The 15,144-nt window shown below is 49.0% G+C and overlaps 5 protein-coding genes across 5 annotated transcripts; 3 read left to right on the top strand and 2 right to left on the bottom strand.

Moving 5' to 3' along the window:
- Position 1: 1 nt before the first annotated feature.
- On the bottom strand, positions 2-3,554 carry LOC133392718 (dynein regulatory complex subunit 2). The gene is made up of 4 exons (XM_061653503.1): positions 3,079-3,554; positions 2,759-3,011; positions 2,465-2,688; positions 2-1,039 (listed from the first exon to the last, which is right to left on the bottom strand). Exons 1-4 carry the CDS (start codon positions 3,217-3,219, stop codon positions 14-16), a joined length of 1,644 nt encoding a protein of 547 aa, XP_061509487.1. The 5' UTR covers positions 3,220-3,554; the 3' UTR covers positions 2-13.
- LOC3292662 (general odorant-binding protein 71) lies at positions 1,280-2,464 on the top strand. Its single transcript, XM_061653506.1, has one exon. It carries the CDS (start codon positions 1,337-1,339, stop codon positions 2,354-2,356), a length of 1,020 nt encoding a protein of 339 aa, XP_061509490.1. The 5' UTR covers positions 1,280-1,336; the 3' UTR covers positions 2,357-2,464.
- On the top strand, positions 3,443-4,471 carry LOC133392720 (uncharacterized). The gene has a single exon (XM_061653505.1). It carries the CDS (start codon positions 3,443-3,445, stop codon positions 4,469-4,471), a length of 1,029 nt encoding a protein of 342 aa, XP_061509489.1.
- A 162-nt stretch (positions 4,472-4,633) lies between these two features.
- On the top strand, positions 4,634-6,264 carry LOC133392719 (dynein regulatory complex protein 10-like). Its single transcript, XM_061653504.1, has 5 exons — positions 4,634-5,008; positions 5,071-5,169; positions 5,235-5,527; positions 5,599-5,907; positions 5,967-6,264. The coding sequence occupies exons 1-5, from the start codon at positions 4,652-4,654 to the stop codon at positions 6,148-6,150; spliced, it is 1,242 nt and encodes a 413-aa protein (XP_061509488.1). The 5' UTR covers positions 4,634-4,651; the 3' UTR covers positions 6,151-6,264.
- LOC3291558 (uncharacterized) lies at positions 6,219-7,602 on the bottom strand. The gene is made up of 2 exons (XM_551859.4): positions 7,279-7,602; positions 6,219-7,205 (listed from the first exon to the last, which is right to left on the bottom strand). Exons 1-2 carry the CDS (start codon positions 7,455-7,457, stop codon positions 6,305-6,307), a joined length of 1,080 nt encoding a protein of 359 aa, XP_551859.3. The 5' UTR covers positions 7,458-7,602; the 3' UTR covers positions 6,219-6,304.
- Between the last annotated feature and the right edge of the window lie 7,542 nt (positions 7,603-15,144).

The following is a 15,144-nucleotide window of genomic DNA, read 5'->3' as shown; positions in this document are numbered from 1 at the left end:
CACTCCGGCACGCTCAGGCTCTGTTTGGGACCATGGAGTAAATTTCGGACGATTTCGCCCGCACCTCCAGCAGCCGCTCGTTCCGAATGGCGTTGCTGAGGTTCCCCTCGATGCAGGTTACCGGCCGCCGCTGCTGCTGTCCTCCAGCGCGGAATCGAACCGCCTTACGAGTTCCTTCCGGCACGATCACCTCCTCGTCGACCCGCACCAGCTTCTCAATCCTCATCGAGGTGGGACGTTTGGCGAGCAGATCGGCGTTCGATTCGACCGGCCCGCCGCTGTTCATGTTAACCGTGATGAGGTAATCCTTGAGGTGCGCCTTCAGCTGCTCGTTCCGATCGATCAGCTGCTGCTTTTCCTCCCGCAGGCAGGCCACATCGATGCGCGCTTTGTTGAACCGCATCCAGAAACTCTCGAACAGTTCCGCCGTGTCGAACACTTCGCGCTTGAACGATTCCATCGTGGGATCCAACGTGGCGGCAGGGACGAGCGCTCGCTCGCCGGCTGCCGGCTGTTCCGACTGTCCGGTTTCGTTGTTCGCACGTCGCACGAAGGGCAGCAAATCTTCCGACTCGGTTTCATACTTTTTGCAGAAGCTCGCGATCTGGTAGATCGATTTCACCTTCTTCAGCATCGCCTGGAGATGCTTGATGGCGTCGTTACTGTAGACGGCGAGCGTTTTCAGCTGCTCGCGGTCAAGCCGGGTACCGAGTTCCATCTCCTGCTTGAGGTTCTGGACGCGTGACTGCAGCTCGGCCTTGCTTTTCTGCATCTGCTTCATGTTGAAGTCGTGCTCCTCCTTCAGCGTGGCCAGCTTGAGCCGCAGATCCGCTATCTGGTCGCTCAGCCGTGCTACCTCCGCGTAGTGGTCCTGGATGTTCTTGGTGTCGCTCGAGTCTTGGTCGCGCAGCGTGTTGTACTCGTTCCGGTACTCCTCCGTGTTGCGCAGGTACACGTTGAGTACGCGCTGGAACTCTTTCCACAGACGTTCCATCTCCCGCTCCCGCTCTTTGGTGATCATTTCCAGCTTCAGTATCATCTGCAAGGTATGCAAGGTACAGCGGTTAGGGGGGGGAGTTGCAGGTGAACAGTGTACATGGCATGATATGTGTGGCATCTCAAGGCTGACGGCAATTAACATGTCCACTCTGTAGGCATCGCATTGTTATCGCGCATTCTGACAGACCAATTGGCCGATCTGTCCATCAAATGTGGGTCGCTCGGTGAGGTATAAAACCCGTACCGACTCGTCCAACTTCGATGAAGTAGCTCTAGAAATCAGGTACCAGGTAGTTCGGAGAGTCAGAAGCGAAATGTTGGAACACATTTAACGGAGATGGACGAGAATACACCGCAGAAAAGGTGTGTTAGTAGAGCAGTCACCGTTGGCATTTGTGGTGCGATAGTGCTTCTGCTGCTGGTGGGCACGTCTCCTGCGCCGGTCGAAGGTTTGCGCTGTCGCACGGGTGAAGGACCGAGCGCCGACGATGTGAAGCGTATCGTGCGGACGTGCATGAACAAGATAACGAACGCAGGGTCGGAGAATCGTACCAGCGACGAGTACGCGGACTATGACTCATCGGCATCGGACGAATCGAACGAGCAGAAAGACAACGGCGACGACAACGGCAGGCAAGGCGGCTCGCAGCCCAAAAGGCAGGGAGGATCGAACAAGGTGCACTACGATCGGCGCTACGATGGAAATGATCGAGGACAGGGACGGATGAATCGACCGGAGGAGGGTGGTCGATGGCAGCAGATGGATGGCAGCAGAAGAGAGCAGAGTCGCAACGGAGAGCCGGATCGAGCGAGAACGATGGGCGAGTGGGGACAGCGCGATCGCAACGGCGAGGAGCAACAGATGATGCGCGACTACGGAAGAAGTCACCGCCGACGCAAACGGCAGTACTACGGAGGTCAAACGGCGGGTTCGTCGTCTTCCGTGTCGGCGGGTGAGCATTCCTACAACGGACGCGCTTCGTCCCAGCACGGGGAAGCGGGACAGGGTGGCAATGGAACATGGAGCGGTGGGAACTTCTCCTCCTCCTCCTCCTCCTCCACGATCGAACGCGATCGGGCCTGCTTGATGCAGTGTTTCTTCGAGGAGATGAAAGCGACGAACGCGGACGGGTTTCCCGAGAAGCACAAGGTGCTGCACGTCATCACGAAGGACATCCGGGAGCACGAGCTGCGCGAGTTTTACGTCGACTCGATCCAGGAGTGCTTCCACATGCTCGGGCTGGACAATCGGCTAAAGGACAAGTGCGACTATTCGATGCGCTTTGTCACGTGCTTGAGCGACCGGTTCGAGACGAACTGTGACGATTGGGAAAGTGTGACTTCCGCTATGTTTTAGCAGCTAGTTTGGCGAATCATTTTAAACAGCACACGGCGCACCAGTATTTTAGGCAACTCCGTTAGCAGGTCAATAAAACATTCAATCGATGACAGAATCGCTACTTACCGAGTTTTTCAGCTCATCCTTCTTGAGCATGTGCTCCTCCTCGTTGCGCAGTCGGTCGGTGCGCGCCTTCTCCGCCAGCCCGTAAAACACACACTCCAGGTCCTTCTGCAGCTCGAACTTTTTCTGCTTGTACAGCTCCATCTCGCGCTGGTAGTTGTCGATGATTTCTTTCTTATCGAGCTCGTACAGCTCCGTCAGAAAGTTGACACGATCGTTGTGAATGCCTGCGTACGGAAGGAAGGTATGGAAGTAGGGTCACACACGTTGGTACACGCGTGTCCAGCGCCTACTTACGTATGATCTTCTCCACCCGCTCCATGTGCGCATGCAGCATGGTGGAGTACAAATCTTCCGACTCGTCCAGATCGCACAGCAGCCGCTTGATGACAGCATTCTTGTTCTCGATGCACTCGGTGCACGTCTTCTCCACCGCTTCCACCTCCTCCTTCAGCTCTTTGCACTTGATGTTGCGTAGAATGGTGCGCCACTCTTGGTTGATTTTGGCCAGATTTAGTCGCGCGAACGCATCCTCCCTTTTCAGCTTGTTCTGCTCGGGGGTAAGTATAGTAAGTTATTGTTTAGTACGATTTTTTTACTGAAAATCTGTGACTTACCTTCATGAATGTCGCTATAAGTTGTTGCTTCCGGCGTCTGGCCTCTTCCTCCATATCGGCCCGGTGCTGCAAGTACCTTGCCCGCTCTTCGTCGGACATTTTGGCCAGCTTATTTTTATTCCCTCCCTTTTTCTTTCCCATTTTGGATTTATTTTTATGCTAACTTTTAACTTTTTACTAAAGAATTGAGCTTGTTTCGGTAGGAACAGTTCCAATCACTGCCGCTGTTCCTCCAGGACTGTTTATTTGAAGACAACGCACAACGGAGCCACCTGGTGGGGTTTCCTAGGCGACCGTTGCAGGCACGCGCGGTGCACGGTTCAACAGTAGACGGGGTTGGAACGGTATTTTCCACTCAAAAAGCATGTCCAGCTTTGACTCTATCCTTGATTTGAAGAACGAACCGGCATTAGAAGAGGATGTAGATTTTACACTCCAGAAAGAGCGCATCGAGGAAGCTTTCGAAGAGCTGTTGAGCGATTTGGAAGCGTTTGTAAGGGTAGAAGCATATCTTAAAAAGAGTCCAAAGGATGGAGAAACCGCTTGGAGGAATTTGGTTGGATATGCTCAAGGTTATGAAAATTACACGATATTTCAACACATGCTGAGAGATTTGGACACAAAGTCCAAAGGAGCGGGATGCTGTGCCGATGATCCAATCACTCAGCTTGCAGGAGAAGTGATACGACATGTCCGGATCATTGGCGAGAGCTCACTGTTGCGTCCACCAAGCCCCAGAGTGACAATCAAGAACCGGGCCGAGTATGAAACGTTCCGCTGGAGCCGTATGATAGCCCTGCAAGAGAGTAAGCTCGAGTCACTCCAGCGCAAGATTGACGAATGCGAACGGAAAGCCAACGAAGCAGTGGCCCAACGTCGGCGCCTTCACCAGCGCAGTGCAGCGGAAATGGAGGACCAACTCACTGCCTCACAAAGCGTCCTTGTGGACATGAAGCTGGACGGCGACGGGATCATTCAACGGCTACAGAATCAGCTAGCCAGTAAGCCACACTTTGAGACCGCGCCGGACTATCTCTCCCTGCTCGATAAGCACGAGCAGAAGAAGAAGCGCATCGCCAAGATGGACGCGCAGCTGCAGCTGTGGGTTAAAAAGTACGACAAGTTCATTGGCGAACCGATGCCGTCGCTGCGGGCGCTGGAGGAAAAGGTGGCCGGGCTGGACGAGTGGCGCGATACCGTGTTCCGGCCGCAGGAGGAACGGTTGCGCCAGCTGCGGGACCAGATTGGAGTGTTCGAGAGTATCGCAACGGAGGAGAAGGTGCAGCAAATGCGCAAACTGCACGCGGTACGGGTGCTGCAGCGGGCGTGGAAGCGAACGCTCGACATAAAGCGCGCCAAGAAGGGAAAGAAGAAAGGCAAGGGGAAGAAGTAAGAGTTGCGGGACAGTTTTTTTCGAATAAAGGTTCAAAATTTTAGTACGCGCATGATCCGTTGCTATAACTACAACCACGGCTGCTATGGAATTTGTAAACCGTTTTGTTGGGGGAGTTTCCTCTTCATCTAAAGACATTTCCAGTAGCTTCCGGGACGAGGTCCGAACAACATTTATATTATGGGCGATAGCTTTGAGGCGGTTTGTGCCGGCGATTCTGAGGAGGATGTGGCCGCCGTAAGGGCAATGGTGGAGAAGATAACGTCGGAAATAATGGCACACGGTGAGGAGGAGTACGATTCGTACGATCCGGAAAGCCTCCAGAAGGTGGAGTTTAACATTCAGATCAACCGGGTCGGCATGATCCTGGGCGAAATGACGCAAACACTCGAGGTGCTGTTCTGTCTGCCAATCATCTGCCAAAATGAAGCCCTGCTGGACGCTTGCTTCGATGTGGACGACAAGAATGTGATCAAATTCCTGAGCCAGTACATTGCGTCCAATACTACGCCCGCGATGACCAAGGACGATATCGATGTAAGGATGCAAGGGTCAGGAAACTGGGCTCAATATTGATTGAAGTGGCATTTAATTTGCAGGTCGAGGAGCTGAAGATTCCCTCCGGACAGTTGATAGAGCTGGCGACGCTTCTCTCCAAGAAGGAACTGCACGCAGCAACGATTGGGCACGTGAAGCAGGTAAATGGTAGTAAATGACATGAAGAAACTGTACTCCTTTCACTACGATTTCATGCCGCCGACAGCTTCCCGGTGTTTATCGTCGCTTCCTTTCGAACATACGCGAGTTCCGGAAGTTCACTATCAACAAAATGAAGCTGACGGCACAAAAGGACCTGGCGAAGGAGAAGATACTGCACCGCCTGTGGACGCGGAACGAGCGCAACAAGAAGGAAATCCGTAAGATCGAAGACATACTGGTGATGAAGAAGGAAAAGTTGGAGGAGTCGGTGCAGGAAAAGTACGCCGTGATCGAGCGGTACAGGCAGGAGTACGAAGAGTTGGGCGAGAGGAGTCGTGACAATATCGTAAAATTCATGTAAGTACGCTTCTTTTGGGCTGTTCCCTAACGATATGGAAGACCTTTTCATCTTCACTTCTTTTCATTAGGGATGATTCCGATCGTGAGATGTACCATTACTTCGAACGAAGCGATCAGCGGTACGAGAATCTGCTTGAGGAAGCGGCCGGCACGCAAAAGACCTACCAGCAACAGTTGCAGGCCGATCTGACGGTGGAGAAAACGAATCGGTTGAAGAAACTGAAGCTTACCAATCAGCTTCAAATGTGGCTGCACAAGTATGATAAGGATGCGGGCGAAAGGACGCACGAGCTGAAGGAGCTGGTGGCCAAGCTGAACACGCGCCAGCAGGAGTACAACCGTTGGAAGCGCAACATCTTCGATCCGCAGGAGAAAAAGTACGGTACTGGGGAAAGTTTAGAAGAGATGTGTGTTTTAAACTGTCTCTCCTTGGCAGGTACTTTGATGCAATGGAGGAGAAGCGTCAGATTGAGATACGCGAGCAGGAGGAACGGATCGAAGCGTTTATGATGAACCGGGCGGCTAAGGTACTGCAACGTGCGTGGCGTTCGGTCGCGGAAAGGAAGCGCAAGATGCGTGGCAAAGGACGTGGCCGGAAGGGCAAAGGAAAACGGAAGTAATTTTGAGGAACCTACGAGTGTTCGCTTGAATATGGTTCCCTTTTCTTGCTAATAATGATCCAAGTGTGTTTGTGTTTGATTTGAATACATTTTATGCTTTTCTATCTTCCTCTACCACCTCGCACTATCACACGCGGGGGCACGCGTTAAGGGTTTATCTTCTAAATATTTTCAAACTGTCCTCGCACTTGAATATGCACAGTCGCAGAAAGGTAAGCCCGAGCAGCAGCGACTGGCCGAGAAACTCGCGCTCCGCACTGTCGTTCTCTTCGTAGATAATCTTCAGCCCGGACGGTATGATGAGCCTGGATTGGATCGATTCCAGCACTTCCTCGTTCGGTGCGAGCTGCCGTTCCATAATCGAGCGGATCACCTCCTCCGACGATACCCGCTCGTTGCCGATGAAGATACCGAACAGCCGGGCGGAGAGGTACTGCTTGAGGAAGAACACGTTGCTGCTGACGGTTCCATCGGTCGGATGATTTGCGCTATTGTCCGTAAACGGAGACGGCCTGTTGGCCAGCATAAGCATCAGCATACCGATCAGCTGCGAGCGCTGCACGTTGATGTTGGTCTGTACGGCCGAGCCCATCGCGGAGGCTTGCGCGACCGGTGGGTTTTCCACCACGTACACGTCCGCCTCCGGGATGAGGCGATTGATCTGCGACACATTGCGGATCAGCTCGTTGATGTGCAGCTTGCGATCGCTGATGTTGTAACTGTTCCAACCGGCCAGTGCGGTGGGCTGCTCCTTCGCCAGCTTGAAGTGGGCCCAGGTCACGTAGTCCAGCCCGACGTACAGCGACACGCAGCTGTTGATTTTCGGCACCATCTGTGCGCTCAGCAGGGGCGTCGTGAACTTAACGTCCTTTTTGATGGCCTTCGGCGCCACCACCGCGTCCTCCTTTGGGCCGTGCACGATGGAGTCGTAAAATTTGCGCAACACCGTCACACCGAACCCGTCCAGCTCGAGCACCTGCTCCAGGGAGAGAAAGGTGCCGAACTTTTTGCGCCATCCTTCGATCTTCTTCAGCCGGTACTTGGAGATGTTGTACCTACAACGGCGGAAAGTCGATGCAATAATTAAAGGGAAGTGTTACAAATGAATCTAATGCGTTCAAAAATTACTTGTACAGCTCCTCTACGTCCTGTTCGTTGAGTGTGTTGAGAATTTTCCTCGTTTCCTCGTCGGTGTAAGCGCACGGAAACCCGAGCTTGGTTGAACTGTCCACTTTGATTGTGCGTGTATGGACGGCGTACACGCACCGGGAATACCGGAGGCCCCGGCGTACCAGCTGCCCAAGCATGGCCAGTTACACGCCGGCTTGCGGTAGGGAAATTATTTAACTTTTCACTTGGCAAGTGAAAATCTGCTGTTGTTTATTGCGTTACGAGAGCGAATGTAAACAGCAGCTGTGGTGGAACATGATCAGAGTGACCAGAATTCCGATTTATCTGTATTCCTACCGATTTTTTAAAACGGGAACCAAATCTAATCCATATCCTAGATAAAGGATGCATATTCTCGTGAGAAGAAACTTTCATTTTGCGCATCAGGACCCTCCCCCCTGATTAATACCTCTTATTAACTGAGTTTCGAGTTTTAACCTACCGAAAACTACAGATAAAATGTTGCTGCTCCTACCGAAAACTGCCAAAATAATCTGGCCACACTGAATATGACAGCCGGGAGAAAAACAGTAGAGCCGCAGCTGCCCGAAGGAATTGTTATGGCTGGAATAAGTTATTTTCTAAAATAAATAAATTGATCCTTTTTGAGTAGTAAATTGAAGTCCAGGAAGTAATGTAATGATCAGTTAGAGTGACTAGGTATTCAAGCCTCAACATTATTCAACGGATAAATAAAACTATAATAACGTTCCTTGGTAGCGTTGTTACGTTAGAAGAGAGTAACGCTTCTAGCAGGTTTGAGTCTTGGGAATCCCGATAGATGGCGCGAGTGCCGAACAAGGGGAGGAATTCTTTGAAACGTTGACGAAACCTGCTTGCAGACATGATTTTAAATGATTCTATTCATGATTTTGCCACAAATAATCAACAATCAATGAAAAAGAACCTAATTCAATTTTGAATCGCAATTGACGAACTTTTTTTTAACAGTTTCAATTATTGTTGAGTTACTGGAGACATTTGTAGGAACATTAGATGGCTCAAGCTATTATAATCTACATCTTATTCAATGCTTTCGTCTTCCATTGCGTCATGTCATAACTACCCACACCACTCTGCTGCAACAAGTCGTTCTCTAGGTCGAGGGTGTTGATTTAGAGCGATCAAGCCAAATGCGTGTAGTGTATTTAAGTTTGCCGTCGTAGGAATTCCGACCAATTTATTTCACCGAATGTTTGTGGCTTTGCGTCATCGAACCCGGGATCCTTTCTTTAACCTATTTAACGCAACTGGGGTGTGGGATTTTCCACCGAAAGGACTGTTTTTCCCACATTGAGTTGGTTTGTTTTGTGAGACATTGCCGCTAGACGATGTGTGGGCGAGCTTTCCCTTGGTGTCGCTAAGCTGGCATGGTCTTGCACCTTCCCAAAGGATATAGATTCCACTTTGGAATACTATAAAAAACCCCAGGGAAGAAGGCTGACCGATACCTACCTTCCCATTTCATTCGGATCGCACCACAAAGCTTGTTTAGATGCCTTACACGACTCCAGTGTGTGTGTGTGTTTTTTGCGAGTTTGTTGTTTCAAAAAGGGTATAAATAGTTTCGGGTTGACTTTTGTCCCAGAATTCGAAGTAGGAAATAGGTGGTTGCTGTTGCCTTGGTGTTTCTATTTTTGGAGATCAAAGATGAAAGACTGCGGCAATGGGAAGTAGCAAAAAGCTCCTCAACCCCTACAATTTGCATTGAGCTCGATGTGGCAAGGAGTTATGTTGGAGAGGTCGTAAACGTGCTGCAGGCACGAAAACAAAAAAGAAAAGAAGAACGAAAGTTTTATTCAAATTCCAAACGGCGTGGGTGGCAACGTTCGTTGGGAAAAGTCAAGGATGAAGAGAGACGGGGGAGCAGCAAGAAAACATTTCAAACTAAAACATTATGGAAGAAGTTGGCGGTAGAAAAGTAAAACACACTCACTTTTGCATTCCAGGTTGGTTGGCAAATATTTGTAGGAAAGCATTCCACTGCGGTTAACCGTTCCGGTCAGGCAGGGAGATGTGATGAAGTTATTTTCGCTTCAGTGTCGTCCATGTCAAATGATAAGCCTTTCGGAAGCTTACATATCTTCGCTTAAGCCGTTACAACGAAGGCGTTACGGTAAAAAATAGACGCAAAAGCTTTACGCAATGATTTAATAAGATGATTGCGTAACGTGCATTGCATATCTTTGGGCGCTTTTTGTCAGTGCTGAGCAGTCCCCAAAAACGCACTCAATGCAGCTCGATACATTTTCACGGACAGGTAGTTTTGTTCCTATCCATGGTATTTTGTTGATTTTGTCGTTGACGTACTTTGCTAGCCGTGCGTTGTTAACATTCTGCCACACGTTGTGTAAGACTGATTGGGAGCGCTCGATGCTCATTATCGCCGACGCGTATGATTACACCGAGTTGCAACCAACGTTGTAGGACCGTTGTAACCACGTGGCTGACGGTGAAGGCTTGGTTTTGGTAGCCTGTGCGTGTCCTATCTTAATCCTTCGAAGGCACAGTGAGAACAACCGAAAGTTGGTGGGAAAAATCAGCATAAAAAAAATATTTAAAAAAAGGTTACATTTTTCTTTAACTCTTCCTGAATTATACTAAATAAAAATGTTCTTTCGACTATGAAGGAAAGGGTTCTTTTCATTTTTAATCTTCTGCGAGGAAAATAGCCCATTGTGAGGTGCTGAAAAATGGGTTTTACGTAAGAAGACTGAAACGGTACGACACCTGCAGCACGGCGGCATCCGGTGGTAGCAAATTTCAGCCGGAAAAGCCTGCTTCCTACAAAACCCTACGGATACCAGCAACCATGGGATGGAGCGGGGTGACTGGGAGCTGATTTATCTGCACCGACACGTCACGTGCACATGCAGTTTGCGTTGGCGTGAGTGACGATCGCGCGACACAGCTCAGCCAAACGAAGCCCGGCCAACCAAATGCGCGTCCGGAAGCAGCCTCGCAAATGTGCCCTCCCTCCCGAAAGCCATTCTTTCCGTTGGGGTTGGAGACAAAATTTACACCACTGTGAGACGGGGATTAGTGCCGCTGCCATTTGGCGAGGAAAATCTGCAATCGGCACCCTCCTTCCGATGCGTTTTGATTGGCCAGATGGAATAACATTCGATAGTGCGTCGTTCGGAAAGGTAACGAGAAAGAAGCGATCGATCGATGTGCGCGTCATGCGGAAAGCGAGCACATTTTTGCAACGTGATTGAAACGCAAACGGGGCTGCAATAGATTCTCCTCTTCGGCGTTAAAACAATCTCCTCAATTCCATAAACAAAATATTCATAATTGAATAATGACACAAACGTTTCTCTCCGGATTAAAACGAATCACAAATCCGGACAAGCTGTAGACCCATCGATTGTGGTGGGATTTGAGAATCATCTCACAAACGACACAGGAAGCAAACCAAACAAAAAACCAACAGCAAACCAACCTGCTCAAAACAACCTGCTAAAGACGCAGACGATCGGCAGCAATTTAAGATGATTGTAGTTTTCTTTTTTCTCACGCGCCCGTTCGTTGCGTTCTTGTACGTCCCGAGAGAGGGACGTTTGTTTTTCGCCCACCATCGCCATGGCCAACCACTGTGATTGTGTAATTACGTATAATTTCCAGATGGCCATTTAATTTAACGTTAGTCACAATGGTGCGAGGGAGCGCGTTTTTTGTGTGTGTTATCTCTTGCTGCCCATTTTATTCGATCCATTTTCGTTTTCGTTCGAGATTTCAATGAGCAGTTAATCTGCAAAAACAGAAGAGAACCATAAGAAAATCACCAGAATCATCGGACCAAACGGACACACATTCGAATGCTGCGGTCTTTATTAAATTATATGATGGGTTGTTTTAAACTCTTCTGTTTTTGCATCAAAAAGGAATAAAAGAAAGAAATTTTGTAGACGTTTTGGAAGAGGTAAGCACACGAGAGAAAGATTGCGAAGGAAGCGACCGCTTAGAACTGCAATTTTCGACACGTAACTCAAGCAGTTCGATTGGTTCTGGTGAAGGAATTTATGATATGCGTGTTGGCGAAGGAATCTTTCCCCTTTCCAGCCAATGCTAATGATGCTCCTCGTTTCAAGGGCACTTTTATTAGCGGATACACTTTCTACTTTTTGTGGCGAATCTCTCTCTTCTCTAAACACCTAAATGCCCGTTCCGTTAGCAAATGATACATTAGAATTGGGTTAGAATTGTCTGTCTAGACGGGATTCTTGTCATCTCTAAAGAGTGCAGAACGGGTGTAAAAAATAAACCAAAAAGCGATTCATTCTATGAATCTACCATCAAACGATCGATCTGCGCCTAAATGTAGACAATGCGGTTACAGCAAAGAAGGTCCTTCAGGATTGATTGTTACATTCATTAATCAAGTTTATGACAATTTTTCAAGCTTCAAATGTACCATCCCGTGTGAGCATTCGGATGTCGAGCATAAATCCTTCTTGTTAGAGCGTTTCGCCGAAACAATCATTGGTCAACAAGGGGGGAATCGGTACTTAAAGGAGTCGTCTCCACGCCGGTACATAATTGCTTCTGTTCGCCTTTTTATGCCCTACCCTACGCAAGCCATCAGGCCCGTACCTCGTTACGGAGCAAAACATTGCCATTAAAACCGTTGATTAGCGCGAGACTGAAGCGACCCGCTCGCTCCGGTGTCGTTGTAGTGGGAAAGCGGAAAAATCGTCGTAAAAAACCAGCTCCACCACCATCAAACAAGGCACACGGCTCATGATTAACTTAATACAAATAAACGGATTATGATTTTATGCTCGTGTCGTGTCGATGCCGGGCTGGACACTCGTTCCCGCTCGGCTCTCGGTTGATGATAATTGCAAAATATTCCTCTGCAGACCCTTTTCAGTGCATTGGGCTGTCAAAAAAGCTGCCAGCGGAAAGATTGAAGATGGGCAGCGGACAGTGAGTAAGATCAGCCGTGAAGATGAGTCGCGCCGTACCGTACACACACATAGTATGTTTCATCGCGCGAAATGACACCATCGTAAAACCATCATCGTGTACACGAGCGAGTGGAAAATAAAAATAACATGCCCCGGTTATGAATGGTGGCCATTAGCTGTTATTATTATTATCGCCATACCAGTAGTCATCATCATGGGTCGTTCGAATCGGTAACGGTCGCGAATGTCGAAGTGTTTTGTGCCCATAAAAAGCGGTTGTCCTTCTCCATCCCCCCTCCCCCCCCCATTTGATTGTGGATGTGGAAGCATGCCAGCAACTTTGGCAAACATTGGCCGACTGTCTTTGAACGACTGTCTTCGTCCTTTTTCCCGCGTCCCGGATGTTGGGGCTCCATGGAAACCCTTTCCATGGCGAGGACAAGGGGAAGTGAATTTGACTGGTGGACATCATAAAATTTTTAGCTGAGTTTTGCTGCTTTGTAGCAAGAAGTAGTAGCAGCAGCAGCAGCTAACACGACAGGCGCTTGTTACGACCCGGGCGCCCGCCGTAATGGCTTTCGTCGAGCACGGAGCTAACGAGTTGTTTGCCACATGGCCCCCCGTCCTTTGCCGCCGGGAGTCGCTATTTGCGACGCGATGCTGGTGCGTTGATAAGAAAACGGGATTTTCCCACTATCCCACAGTCCGGCTTCGATACGCCGTATTGTTTTCCGTGGAGTGAATCCTTTTAATGGCAGCAGCAGTGAAACAAAAAAAAAAACGAGGTTAATGGTTATTCGTTCAGAGAATATGTTCACCAGTATTTGGGCCTGAGGTAGCAGAATGATGCGCATTCAATCTTTCGACTTCACGACAAACACAGTTAGTTAAGGGGAAATTTATTGTACTTTTTGCGAAACAGAAAAAATAACACATAAAAACATATAAAAGCAATTTGCATTTTAGCAAACAGTTTAAAGTCTACAAATTTACTCACCTTTGGTCTGTTCTAATGTCAGTTGCCGAACAACATCCAGCAGCCTGCGGGTGTTAGACGAAATATTGCACATCATTCCTGCAAGATGACGTTTGGTGGCTCCATTAGAAAGCCTTTCCCGGCAGTTCATCATAACCTTCGGTGGGCCTTTGTGGCCAAATTTATCTCCCGCGGGTAATGCGTTTGCGTGAGGCCGTTAAAACTTTTCCCATCAAATTACGCCCTAGATCGGGTAACGACGCGAGAGGTTTGGGCTTCTTTTGAAGCAAGCTTCTGGCAAGTGTTGGTAAAAAAAACCGAACAAAACTATACACAGATTCTAGGAAGCATTTAACGAAAAGAATGATCTAATGCGCCTAAAGTTAGGCAATTTGTTCGACATCATTTCTTTAATAGGATCTCCAGCAGAGCTTTTCGTGTGCTTTTTTTTAAACAAACGCTTTATATTGATCAGCATCGAACTATTCACAGCACAGGGAGCAATTTCCTGTCCGAGTGCCATAAATTTCCAGCTCCGTGAACTGCTTCTACTTAATACTTCAGTGGATCGATTCAGCGAATGAAGAATTAGTACGATTTGGCAGTTCGCGAGCGCGCCCCGGCGCTTGATTCAATTTTGTGCCGCCGAGGGATGAACCTCCCAGTTTGCAACAAGGACAGGCAAGCTCACAAAAGGCGCGTGGTAAGGCACCATCGGGGCACCACCGTACAAATTTATGGCACAATTCTTTCGGGTCATAAACTCGGCAAAGAAATACAACCGCCCACCTCTCTCCCGCGGGGAAGGTGTCGTCGCCAAATGCAATGCACCGGTGGTATCGGTGGCTTGGTTGGGGCAAACTTTCGGGCTAGGTGCGTGCAAAAAGATGCTTAAAAAAGACACCTTTCGCACGTTTTCGTGGAAATGCTGGTGAAAATTTACGACCAACCGACAGCTTGCGGATGACAACCGATGGCGATGGCTTCGGTTCGATCCAACAACTTTGTCCTGTGGTGGTGTAGTTCGGGGAGGGGGGGGGGGGTGGCTAGTTGGTGCTAAAATTGATAAACTTTACTCCAACAGCCTCTCACCTGGCTGGGTTTGGGTTTGGTGATGGGTTCGTTTCCGACTGCACTTGTACCCTTACTCTCTCCTATCGACTACCGCCGTTGGGTCAGCTTTGTTTGGAAGTAAGTATTTTCCCACCGCTTCAGTGAATGGGAGGATGTTTGTAGCATTGTGCTTTCAGTTGCAGGTTTGCAGCAGCAGCAGCAGCAGTATCAACGCCCCGATGACTTCCAAAAATCCGCTTAAAAGAGGTGCAGATTTTTATTCCACCGAAAGTTAGGCGGCTGGGTTTACGTCATGGTGCGTTCGTTCGCTCCAACTTCTCGCTGAATGCCCTGCTGCATCGTGCTTAAAAGGTTTTTTGTAAATAACCGATAGAGTGCAGCGACAGAAAAGTTCGAAAACCGATGACAGACTTTAGACTTGTTCGGCTGAAAGCTTGCCGGAGGGAAGTAAGAACCAACCAAAAAAAGAAAAAAAAGAAAGATATTATAATAATACCTTCCGTTCGCCACGCTTCTGACGGCTTAATTAATAACGGCATCATCAGCTTCGAGTTTGGGACCGGATGCTTAAAGCGCTTTCGGTGGCAAGGAGAAGAACAAGCTGTGCTGTTGCTGCTGTTGCTGCTGCTGTCTGTGTAACATTTAGGGGGCTTATTTATTATAATCTTTGTAAAGTCTCGCTGTTGACGCTGTCGCTGGCGATGGTGACGACGAACCAGTGCTGTTAAATCCCTTTCGCGCTGCTGTCGTCGAATGTCTTCGCCAAAAGACCCCGGGCCCGGGATCGAAATGTGCATCGTTGCACCGGCGGCTTCGGCGCGCTACGAGGCTCGCTCGATGGGAGGTTTTTTGAAGGATGGC

The sequence above is a fragment of the Anopheles gambiae genome, chromosome 3 (assembly GCF_943734735.2).
Source record: "Anopheles gambiae chromosome 3, idAnoGambNW_F1_1, whole genome shotgun sequence".
NCBI classification, from domain to species: domain Eukaryota; kingdom Metazoa; phylum Arthropoda; class Insecta; order Diptera; family Culicidae; genus Anopheles; species Anopheles gambiae.
Note: the sequence above shows the minus strand (reverse complement) of the source record. Positions and strands in the feature narration are given on the sequence as shown.